Here is a 12280-nt window from a genome sequence, read left to right on the forward strand (position 1 = left end):
TACCACCAGGATAAACCAGGGATCACCAACCCTTTAGAGGATGAGGCTTTTTTATGGAGTCTAAGTGGTAAAAAGGGTTACACAGGACCTCTTTACTGCAAATATCCCAAAAAGCAAACCACAGACTAGTATAGTAATAGTAAAGATAATGATAATTAGCAGTAGTTATTTTTTGCACTATGAATTGATTGCTCACATATCAATTGTAATTGTTTTTTACATATTCTAATTAATGATTTGCACAAAAGTAACTGGCTTTCTTGTTTATCAGAAAATGTGCTACTCTAAACAAAGCCCCTCGCCCTGCTCACTCCCTCCCCCTCCACACCCGCTCAGACCTCTTCCTGGAGTAGATGGTGTCTTTCCTTGCCATGGGATCATCCTATTTTTTAAAATGATCATTTTGATCTACTAAATGATTAATAATTGTTAGATGCTATTGGTAAATTACATTTCAGGCAGCCTTTCACACACAAGACTGGGACAAAAAAAGACCTGTGACCCCCCCCCCTGCCTAAACCTACTGAATATGATCACTTTACAAAGACTATTTATGAATCCACTGTGTTCTGAAGAGGAATACTTAAATGGTTTGTAAAAAAATAAAATACATTTTCTTCATAAAAACTGTTCAAATGGAATGCAATATAATCTATATTTAGTCTAGTCAGCACCAGTGCACACTTGTAATTTCCCACAGACTTCTGGGAAAAAATGTAGATTTGGACGGCCGCACAAAATGTAATCACAACATTGTATGGTGAGTAAGTAAGGAATTCAGACACAACCTGGGTTTTGTGTGTTTCAGAAGCAGATTGCTCGTCCTTCTCCCCTTTAGTGAAAGCTAGGCATTGGCCCTTCTTCTCTCCTCCATGTATCCGCCTTGTTCACACCCAGTTTAATTATCCGTGTGCGTCACTGGGGGTATGCCAGGCAAAATATGTCATAAAAACGCTAAGTAAAAAACGCAGAATGGCCTTCAAAATGCAGGTTAAATAGGTTTCAAACGGGGCACATAGTTTACACACGTTATGTTGTCCCAAGATGAGGGTAAAAAACAGCATTATTTTTGCCTCCTGGAACATTGAAGCATGTTGAAAAAAAATACAACCACAAGTGCCGTCCTAATGCGGAACAGTTGTGACGTTGTTTCATTACGCCACAAATGTGTGTCAAAAAATGCCGTTATGTCTGAATAAGTACCATAAATTGAACGTAAACAGCACCGTGTTTCCAAGCCCTGGTCCTCTGTGGAACACGGTGCTGCATTTATTCTGCTCTTCTCTGCTCAAAGACTATCATCATCATCCGTCTGCAGAGCCTGATGAGCAGCTGAATCAGGTCAACATGGAAAAAGTTTAGCACAGAGTTCCCCAAAAACCAGGGCTGGGATGCACTGGTGTGGCACCCGGACGGGGGGTGGGGGGCTCTCTTCCCCCCTCACCAAGGAGATGATGGAAAAGAGGTTTTACTGTCGTCTCACATGCTTGGTGCAGAGACTGAACTTCAATTTCCACTTCTATGTTTTTATCAGGTTTTTGGAGTCTTGGTTCAGTGTGGGCGGAGTCTTCATTCTCCAATCAGCCATCTTAAAGCCAACCAGCTTGCTAGCAGTTGAAAGTACTTTTTGTGGAACTGAACACCTTTCACCCCTGCCGCCATGCTCCCTTCTGTTCCGTTTCCTCCGTCTGGAGGAGTCGTTTGTTTCTGTAAGTCACATCCTCTGAACAGGATTTCTGTCCAATCAGGCCAGCCTGTTACCAAGAGTTCCCTCTTGCTTCTTCTCCCCAAAAACACAAAGAAAACAATGACACTGAGATTAAGAGACTAAGAACTCTGCATCTCTCACCTACCACAAGCGTTACTAAGGCCCCACCTTTTGCCCAGTGGCTTATGGATCCTGTCAGGGAGAGCTTGAGCCTTGGCATTTATAACCTTAGGAGCCAGAAGTGGCTGATAGGACATAAGAACCCTATTCCTGTTGAGGTAATATTGATCTGGTTATTCATTATAATTAATAATTATCTGGTTGTTCACTTTCTTCTACTGAGTTATACTCTGTGTATAAATCCATTGGGGGACATAGCCTATGGTCCTAGCTGTACTACAGACTTGGGTTGGTTCATGTCTGTCCCCTACGGTGCTGAAAACACATCAAGTAACAAACTGTGGTTCACAATTCCAACTACAGAAGAAAAAAGAAGATGAAGTCAAACTGAGATGGTGAATCTCAAAAATGAGATAGGGCAGACCGTTCATGCTCAGAGGTCTTTGTTGCAATGTCTGCCGCTCCAACCACAAAGGCAGTCGTGCTGGATTTAAACGGGTTCATTTTGTGAATCCCAACACCTCCTCTCCGAACACCAGAGGCATCTTGACAGGTGCCACTGGCTCTGGTGTTGCATTCAATGTCTGAACTAGGAGAGGTGTCCGCAGACACAACCCATGAGGTTGTGCACCATTTCTTCAGGGTGTACGGAGTCTTTACGCGCTGTTTTATTTTCTCTCCTGTGGCACTTAAGCTGCCATCACTGGACATGGAAACATAACCTGGAAAAATGAAATATGGTGACATTAGTGGGCATGCTGTTGTTTTTCAATCCAAACGCTTGAAATCATCTCGTTTAGCTCACAATGCAGAGCCTGAAAAGAGACTATGAAGAAAGGAATCTTGTTCCCTCTCCAATGAAAATTACAACCGAGTTTAAAAGGTGGGAACCAGAGTCACTGGAGTTAAATGATCCTATGATTATAAATCAATTACTTATAATTTAAACTTGCGCTTCTCAATGTGAATCTTCACAAATTATTTGGATGTTTATCAAATGAAAAGCTGCACTTTCTTACTATTGCAGAGATCTATCGGCCACCTTTAGCAGTAGCAACCTGCACTCAGACAAAACCTTTATTCGATCCTACTTTTGTAGATAAAACAGGAACATTGATTCTACCTGAGGAGCTGCAGGATGAAGACAACTCTAAGGAGCAGGGCCGCCTCCTGGCTTTGGTATGCTGCACTTGGAACTGCATGGAATCAGGTGCTTTTGGTTGTCCTGTTGGAATCGGTAGATCTTCATGTTGTAAATTTGAACCTTTATCAAGACTGGCAGATATTGCCGTTTCTGGGGTCAAAGGTGAAGCTTCTCTGTAGGTCGAGGGATCTTCCAGAACTGGAGGTTTTAAAGATGAAGGTGTTTGAGCGTCTGGATGTGAAGCTTTGGATGGTGGATCTTGTTCCTGTGAGAGTTGGGCTTTTAGCGCCGCTGGAACGTTTTTCTCCAGAGCTTTTTCTGAAACGCCAAGTTGATTTTTTGGGTCACATGAACGGATGACGACAGCTGACCTAAGCAGCTGATCTCTTCGTGTCAAATCCAAAGCTGAACCATTTTCTGCAGTTTTCTGATGAGGGCCTTTACCTGACCCGGCAGCCTTATTGGAGATGGTGAGAGGAACCTGAACTGTTAGTGTACCATTGTAGAAAACTTGACTCTTCAAACCAGAACACAGGACTTCACGTTCCCGCTGAGAGACTGAGGCAGGGCATCCAGTCAAAGTCTGAGCTGCTTGTTCTGAATCCGCTGTCAAAACACCAACTCTTCCTCCTGGATCCATTTGTGATGCTGGCCTGTTGTTGTTGTTGTTGGAATTGGAGGCCATTCCTGTCGAGATGTTCCCAGCTTGGTTTTGAGGGAGAGGATGGAGTTCAGTCTCTGCAGGAAGCTGCTCGCTCCTCAGCAGAGGTTCATGTTCTTCAGGACCACCGTTGAGCAGAATCGGGTGGCTCTCTTCTCCTTGCATCCCAATTTCCAGCTTCACCTCCTCCTCCTCCTCCTTATCCTGAGGTCCTGCAGGGTTGATTCTTCCTCTTCCAATCACAGACTTTGCTACCAGGGTTGGGACACTTTCGCCTGTGCTTCTACAAACAGAGTTGCCTCCCTTCCCGTTGACAGAGCTGCTCCTCATGATGGCGTCGTTGGTAACCGTGGTTACCAGGTGTGGCCCAGCCATAACAGAAACTTCTGATACCGTGTTCATCGTTGCAACACCCGTTTCCACCTAAGCGAAAGGAAAACCTGCATTAGTCCAAAGGTAAATCGGACTAACCTATTTTCTGGGATGAAAAGCCAGCCTCAGATTAAACCATAACATATTTGATATTAGGATGATGTTTGACAAATCCTGATGGAGACACGATGATCATATGGCTTATAATAAAAACAGATTTCTTCATTGTTGTTCCAAAAGCCAGGAAGAAGCATAGACTGACCATCTTGGAAGCTAGATAGAGATCAGAGTTCCTGCCAAATGTTTGATTCAGTCAAATTGTTAGAATGATTGATATTAAACCCTTTTATCAGTTCAAATATAACATTTCTGTGATGTACAAGCCGTCATTGTACTGGAAGGTAACCCGACCCCAGATGACCTTTGGAACAGCCTGTCACTAGCTCTGCTTTTGATGCTAGCCCAGTGAAACCCAGCTGTACCTGTTCATGGAGAAACTTCAACTTTCCAAGCTTAGGTCGAGATGAGGCAGCGGGGCTCTTCTTGTTAGGGGGCAGGTAAAGACTGGTGGGCCTCTGAGGCAGAGTCTGGGGGGGGTGGATGGTGGAAAAGAGACAGCTATCTGTCGATCCAGCACTGCCCTGCTGACTCTTCATCGTTGTTTCTAAACTGGTGACCTGAACGATGAAGATCTGGTTAATGCATTTATAGCAAATGCGGCAGAGGCAACGAAAGTAAAATACTACCTCAGTGCTTTGCAGTCTTTCACAGTTTGTTGCTTGCAGCTGGGAATCAAACGGTTTAAACTCCGTCAGGTAATCATCAGACATTTCCCTCAGGTTCTTCTCAACCTGAAGAAAAAAATGGATTCACTAAATATAATTGCGCAGGAGGGTCAAAGAGGCAAGCGGGAAAAGGGTTGAACCTCTTTTGGAATCAGTTTGGTGGCCTCTGAGTTATCTTTTGTCAACTGCAAGCAGACATCATCTTCATAAGTGGCAGCTGTTCAGAGACCGTTGACATCCATAAAGCAGAGGATGTTCATGACATACGGTGTGTCAAAAAAAGGTTTTACAGCAACAGGTTCAGAAGGTTGGCCCTCTTAAAAACACCATAGAGGTCTGTAATGTTCATCATTGGAACATTTCAGCTGTGAGAGACAGAATGTTCAAAATAATCCAGAAAAATCACTTTGTACAATACATATATATATGGCTTTTGGTTTGAGGACCTCAGGGACAAGGCCAAAGGGTCATGGGGTTGCTGGAGCCCATCCCAGCTACTGTTGGGCAAAGGCAGGGTTCACCCTGGACAAATCACCAGTCTGGCTCAGACTATTGCTGAGTCTTTATTTTTGCAGTATTCTACTTTATTAAAAAGAGGAATGAAAAGAGCTCTCTGACAGATTAGTCTCACGTTTGTTTCAAGTCTGTTCTTATAATAAGATTCTCTGATAAATATTATTATGTTATATTATTATTGTTATATTGTTACTTTTTATAAACAGACTTTGTGTGCGTGCGTGCGTGTGTCTGTGTGTGTGTGGGGGTGTGTGTGTGAGGGTGTGTGTGTGTGTGTGTGCGCGTGGGTGTGAGGGTGCGTGTGTGTGTGAGGGTGCGTGTGTGGGGGGGGTGCGTGTGTGTGAGGGTGCGTGCATGTGTCTGTATGTGTGGGTGTGTGTGCGTGCATGCGTCTGTGTTCGTGCGTGTGTGTGTGTGCGTGTCTGTGTGGGTGCGTGTGTGTGTGTGTATGTTTGTGCGTTTGTGCGTGTGTGTGTGCGTGTGTGTGTGGGGGGGGGTGCGTGTGTGTGTGTTTGTGCGTGCGTGTGTCTGTGTGTGTGTGTGTGTGGGGTGTGTGCGTGCGTGGGTGTGTCTGTCTGTGTGTGTGGGGTGTGTGTGAGGGTGCGCATGTGTGTGAGGGTGTGTGTGTGTGTGCCTGTGCATGTGAGGGTGCGTGTGTGGGGGGGGGTGCGTGCATGTGTCTGTGTTCGTGCGTGTGTGTGTGCGTGTGTGTGTGGGGGGGGGTGCGTGTGTGTGTGTTTGTGCGTGCGTGTGTCTGTGTGTGTGTGTGTGTGGGGTGTGTGCGTGTGTGTGCGTGCATGTGTGGGTGCATGTCCGTGTGCGTGTGTGTGTGTGTGTGTTTGTTGCTTGTGTGTGTGTGTGGGTGTGTGTGTGTGTGTGCGTGTGTGGGGGGGAGTAGTGTGTGTGCGTTTGTGCGTGCGTGTGTGTGTGTGTGTCTGTGTGGGTGCGTGTGTCTGTGTGTGCGTGTATGTTTGTGTGTGTGTGTGAGGGTGCGTGTGTGGGGGGGGTGCGTGTGTGGGGGGGGTGCGTGTGTGTGTGAGGGTGCGTGCATGTGTCTGTATGTGTGGGTGTGTGTGCGTGCATGCGTCTGTATGTGTGGGTGTGTGTGCGTGCATGCGTCTGTGTTCGTGCGTGTGTGTGTGTGCGTGTCTGTGTGGGTGCGTGTGTCTGTGTGTGCGTGTATGTTTGTGCGTGTGTGTGTGTGTGTGGGGGGGGGGGGGTGCGTGTGTGTGTGTGTGTTTGTGCGTGCGTGTGTCTGTGTGTGTGTGTGTGGGGGGTGTGTGCGTGTGTGTGCGTGCGTGGGTGTGTCTGTCTGTGTGTGTGGGGTGTGTGTGAGGGTGCGCATGTGTGTGAGGGTGTGTGTGTGTGTGCCTGTGTGTGAGGGTGCGTGTGTGGGGGGGGTGCGTGCATGTGTCTGTGTGTGTGGGTGTGTGTGCGTGCATGCGTCTGTGTTCGTGCGTGTGTGTGTGCGTGTCTGTGTGGGTGCGTGTGTGTGTGTGTGTGCGTGTCTGTGTGTGTGCGTGTCTGTGTGGGTGCGTGTGTCTGTGTGTGCGTGCATGTGTGGGTGCATGTCCGTGTGCGTGTGTGTGTGTGTGCGCGTGTGTGTGTTTGTTGCTTGTGTGTGTGTGTGGGTGTGTGTGTGTGTGTGCGTGTGTGGGGGGGAGTAGTGTGTGTGCGTTTGTGCGTGCGTGTGTGTGTGTGTGTCTGTGTGGGTGCGTGTGTCTGTGTGTGCGTGTATGTTTGTGCGTGTGTGTGTGGGTGTGTGTGTGTGTATGTGTGTGTGTTTGTGCGTGCATGCGTCTGTGTGCGTTCGTGTGTGTCTGTGTGTGTGTGTGAGCACGCACGTCCAGCAGTTTCAAGCCGTCCACATCCATGGTAGCCTCAGTGTTGGCTGCTTTCATCACCCCTGCAGCAGACGGACGGTTCTTCTGGTTCCCTGAGATCACAGACACAGCTGTCAGCGGATGGCGATAGGCTGTAACTATAAAAGCTGCACAGTAACTACTTCATACTTTCAGTCTTTTGAATGTTAGTATTTCTTCATTTTAATGAGAAAGGTGACGTGTGTTTACTTTTCATCATGCGGTACCCCAGCAGTAGAGCCACGAGGACGATGGTAGCCGTGGCAACAGTTCCCACGGTGATGAGGGTTGACTCCTTTGATGTGAACTGGTGATCTGTGGGATGATCAACAAGTTCAGAGCAGTTATGGAGAAACTCTTGGGCTTCTGAATAGAAGGGAATGTGAAAGCCATAGAAAGATGCTGCAGGCTGAGGTTTTCTCTGTGGAAGCAGAGACTTCAGGTCTGCATTTATCCCACTTTTAGACCATCCTCAGACAGTGAACATGCGGCTTTTTCATTCATCCACTGTGGCTCCTTGGCTTTAGTGATTTAAATGAATACTGGGTTTGTAGTTCTGGTTAATTAATGAGGTTTTGTCATTTTTGTTTACATTTTTATTATTTTATATGACCAAGCAAAATGATGGTAAAAGATGTTATTTAGGGGCAGAGTGGTAATTGTTAGAATAAGTATAAAGCACATATTCTCACCTTCTTCTGCACAACAATGTTTCTTTGTTGTTGAACTTGAGGCAAAGTTCCTATGAGTATATATATATATATATATATATGCATTTACAGACTAAATCTGAACAAAATCTACACTAATTCTACTTGGTGATTCTCAAAATGTTTTCATGTTTACATATGAGAATAAGAAGATGACGCTGCACCAAAGTCGTGATGATAGAAAATACCAGGTTTGACTTTTTGCATTTTTAATTTAAGTAAATCTGCTGCAGCAGGAGCATCCTACTTGACACAGGGTGTCTTTTATTTTGAAAGGAACTTGTACGTGCTGCAGACAAATTAAAATCCTTGATTCAATAATTTTAAATATTTAAACAGCAAATGTTTTAATGGCTTAATGGCCACGATCAGATAGCGTTTGGGATTTTTCTAAATGGAGAAGTGGGACTTTCTGGCTTTCGTTGGTTTTGACCCAGTAAGGACCTGGTCCAAACTGCTCTTTTAGTGCCAAAGCTTGCAGAGCCCTGACCTGGTTCAGCACATCCATAAGATCAGCAAAAGCCTGACAGTTTTTAGTTTTTAACTACAGCAAAGAATATGTGAAAATCCAAGAAAGTGTTGTCTGAGGATCAGGCTAGAAAAAACGGATGTAAACTAAATTTGTAGAATAATTCTCTTTGTTTGTAGCAATTATTCAGAGTTCCTCTAAAATCTGATTTGTGGATCTGTTGCTGATTCCATTAACTGGACGACTTTCAGTAACGGGTATTTTATCGAGACAGAACTGCCTGACTCCTAACCAGTCTGATTGCCGTGGTCTCTCTTGATTGGCTTAAGGCCAGGTGAGGTGGTGGTGGGCGGGGCCTTAGTGTAGTCGGTGTTGCAGAGGTCCTGGTTGCAGCAGCAGAAATGATAGTTGGCTTTCTGCATTTGAGAAGATATTGCTGTTGCCAAAAAGCAGCCGTCGTCATGACACTCCTGCCGGTTACCAACAAATGTCCAACAACCTGGATGAAAACAAAAAAAAAGCCATCAAAGACAAAACATGGGATAAAAGATCAGCATTTCTTTTATATAAATATGTTTTCATGTGATAAAAACTTGAAATTGTGCTTTAAAAGAAGCTAAGCATGGGAGAACTAGTGACAAAACGAGTCAACGGTGCTCTGCACCTTGCTTCAAGAGCAGCATTTCTCCATCTGCTCTTTTTTCCCATAATCCATAGCAGCTCGAACCACGGCTGCAGTGGATGGTGCCATTCTCTTTCCCCCCTCTTGCCATCCCATCGGTGGAGGTAGACTCCACCCTGTGAGGATAGTGGCTGAAGGCACAGAGTCTGTCCTCTCTGTCCTGTGACCGCAAACCTGCAAGCACAAACGAAAGCAGAACTGCAAACTCCGACTAAAGTCACAAAATTTTTAGACAAAAGATGGGGATAAAGATGGTTCAGCACGATGGACACACTTTCTAAAACAGCTATAGGTAAATCAAAGTGAAGGTGAAATGGAGGTGTTATCAGTAAAGCCTCCATACTGACCTCTAACTGTAGGCAGCAGCAGGATGCAAACACATGCGGTTAGTGCTGGGGAGGCCATTTTGGATCCTGGGTCAGACCTTAGAGATAATAGACAATCTCCATCCCTCAGCACTCTGAAACAGAAACACAACAGATTGATTACGCTTTTTATCCCTGGGGGGTGTAGAAAAGACACATCTGGGAATGTTTGGTGAACCATCTTAGCTTAAACTGAGTGGAAACAGGCTACTGGGTTTAGATGATGAAAAGTCTGGTCTGTAAATTTGATTGACCAAACTTTTTCCACGTTGAGGATGGGAGAGCAGACTCTTCCTGCAGGCTGGAGACACCAACAATCCACGAGACACGTGGAGCCTGAGCTCTGTGAAAAATGATACAGACGTCCCGATTTGGATGATTGGATTTCTGATTTCTTTTCAAAAGCTCCTTTTAGCGTGAGGCGAAGTGTCAAAGCTTTTTGGAAACAAACGCGCCGGACAATTAAGACTAGCGGTGCAACGCATCTCAAAACTTACTGTTCGGATCACGGTGTCACGGTTTCAGGGGCATGGTTCTGACCAGTAAAACGTAAAGAAACCATGAACAAATATCAAGATGAAGGCTAACAATTTATTTTCGAAAACATATATACGTAATATGTAAAATACTTCAGAACATAAATACATATGCACGCAATCGCCACTGGCGGTTGGAGCCCTTCACAAAAGCGGCTTCACACTGAGCACGTGTGACGGACGTGACAGAGTCTGGAGACGCCGTGGAGAAGGTTCTGCTGCTGCAACATCGTCCAGCACCACCGGTTTGGCGGTGGGTCGGTAGCGGTTTGGGGGGGCATATCTATGGAGGGGCCGCACAGCTGTCCATGTGCTCACCAGAGGTAGCCTGACAAGTGGCATTGGGGGGGTTCATGCGCTGTTTTAGCAATGCTTTTCCATGACTTCACCAAAAGCTTTAAGTGAATTTCCAAAACTAAAAATAAATACATTCAGTAAGGCTATTGTAGTCAGTGCCGCTAAATCAAACCAAGACACGTATCGATACTGTCTGACCCAAAGTCAGTAAATGTACTGTAGTGACCGGCGCTGTTTAACCAAAGACCCAAGGTAACGGTTGAGCTAATCCTCTACATGTATAGTCATAGAGCCCAGCTAACCATAAAATACTACTGTGGTGTTTAAACCCAAAATGTCTGGAGCCTCAAATGTAGGCAGCACCCAAAACAAATTCACCTTCTTCACGTAAAGTAGTTGGCAGCTAATTATTGATGACCAACAAAGTTTGCTTTAGTACCATCCAGTAATCAATCCGTGTCTAAAATCACCACCGGCCAGTCGCGAGTAGTTCTTTATGTTTGGAAAGTAAAGGTTAGAAGGCTCCTTGCCATATAGTAATTGTTTGTCTTCAGCGGGAATGTGAGGATTTTAAACCGGATGCAGACAGAGCTGGAGGATGAACCTGCTGGACTCACCACATCCAGTTGAATACAAGTGTTGCTGAGACTGTCAGAAGGCCAGCATAGATGTCTGCATCTTTACTGTCACTGACATTATGGGTAGAATCCAAACTAATATTAGGTTTTCAGGCTGTTGTGGTTTCATGTAAACCTTGATCACCCGGAGGCAGAATCAGGAAAAAAAAACGCCATTTTCCGTCAATCTGACCTTGTTTTCTCAGAAGGCTATCATTTGAGTTTATAGTTTGTCGACCTTAAAGACGTCTTTGAACCATTTATGAAGCACTTTTAGGCTTTTTCATTTTCTTAAATAATATAAGGAAAGAGTTTTCCTTCTCATCAGCTGGTTAACACTACAGATGACTGACACAGCTCCCATGGGGGGCACAGAGGGGCTTTTTCAGCATAGTGTTGTGCTGCTGTTCTAAAGAAAACAGAAAAACAAGGAAGTGGACTTCCCCGTCAACGGTCCTTCGGGGGCTCCTCCTGAACTAAATCCTGCTTTAAATCAGATGGAATAATGTCTCACATGGCTGGAAAATGCAAATAGACGGCACTAATAATCAAAATCTTCCTGGGGGAGCAGCCCAGACCTTCTCTTATAGCACTTTACTTTATTTTGGAATGATAGAAATTTACAAATAATGTCTGACTTGATCGGATTTGATTTCATTTGATTGCACAGCGTTTGGTTTTTTTTTTTTGGCATGAGAGTAGCTGGCTTCTTGACATCAGCATGAACACACAAACACACCTGCAGACACACACGCGCGTGCCCCCCCCCCATAGACGTTCACCACACCCAGAGGTTGACCCACGTGCAGCTCGTCTGAAGGATGCTCTGATGCCCCGGATTATCTACGGGCACAAAGGACCACCGTGAAGGAGAAGGGCGGGTTTATCCCCCAACCCCGCACAAGGTCAGCCCCCAACAAACCCCGCACGAGGGCAGCCCCCCCCCCCCCCCCCCCCAAAAAAAACCCGCACAAGAAGGACGCGCGTCGCCAAAGGCTTCCTCCGCTCACGCGCGCACCGGCAGCAGAATCGGTGTCACTGAGGAAAAGTCCCGTCGCTGTGCAGAGGACGACCCTGTGTTGGGTTCGGCTCCGGTTCCTGGTCCTGACCCGTCCGGGGTTTATGTGACCCGCATGTTATGAAATGCGGAGAGACCAAGCAGCACTCCGCTCCATCCCATAGTGCTCCATCCACACGCTCACGCAATCACACGCACCCCACTGAAGCTTCCGGAATGTCTTTTCAAAGTAAAGGCAGCTCGCAGACCTGACGTCATTGAGACTCGTCTGCTCAGAATATTATATTAAAGCCTACAACTTAAATCAATAAATGAGAGCTTAAATCTCAGATTTATGTCTCTTACTTCACTTCACTGACATAAAATGCCGCCATGAAACCGTGTGTAAGAACTGTTTGTCAGTAAAATAATATCTATA

The 12280-nt window shown here is 45.7% G+C and overlaps 1 protein-coding gene across 3 annotated transcripts; it reads right to left on the reverse strand.

Moving 5' to 3' along the window:
• Positions 1–32: 32 nt before the first annotated feature.
• LOC105357487 (bone morphogenetic protein receptor type-2) lies at positions 33–12069 on the reverse strand. 3 transcript variants are annotated; one of them, XM_023950738.1, is made up of 10 exons: positions 11863–12069; positions 9377–9489; positions 9012–9203; positions 8640–8846; positions 7379–7483; positions 7151–7242; positions 4752–4856; positions 4488–4682; positions 2952–4056; positions 33–2550 (listed from the first exon to the last, which is right to left on the reverse strand). In XM_023950738.1, exons 2-10 carry the CDS (start codon positions 9432–9434, stop codon positions 2231–2233), a joined length of 2379 nt encoding a protein of 792 aa, XP_023806506.1. In that variant the 5' UTR covers positions 9435–9489; positions 11863–12069; the 3' UTR covers positions 33–2230. The 3 variants fall into 3 exon arrangements, with proteins under 3 accessions (XP_023806506.1, XP_023806505.1, XP_023806504.1); XM_023950737.1 differs by lacking the exon at positions 11863–12069 and having other exon boundaries at positions 4488–4592; positions 9377–11595; XM_023950736.1 differs by lacking the exon at positions 11863–12069 and having other exon boundaries at positions 9377–11595.
• Positions 12070–12280: the final 211 nt, after the last annotated feature.

The sequence above is a fragment of the Oryzias latipes genome, chromosome 21 (genome assembly GCF_002234675.1).
Source record: "Oryzias latipes chromosome 21, ASM223467v1".
NCBI classification, from domain to species: Eukaryota; Metazoa; Chordata; class Actinopteri; order Beloniformes; family Adrianichthyidae; genus Oryzias; species Oryzias latipes.

Bases quoted from the DNA above. Each gene is read 5' to 3' on its own strand.
- LOC105357487 (XM_023950736.1), bottom strand. From the start codon at position 9,575: ATGGTTCACCAAACATTCCCAGATGTGTCTTTTCTACACCCCCCAGGG. The intron at 7,484-8,639 runs GTTAGGAGTCAG...ATCATCCCACAG, and splicing joins AGACCACGGCAATCAGACTG to ATCACCAGTTCACATCAAAG. The intron at 7,243-7,378 runs GTAAACACACGT...CTGTGATCTCAG, and splicing joins GGGGTACCGCATGATGAAAA to GGAACCAGAAGAACCGTCCG.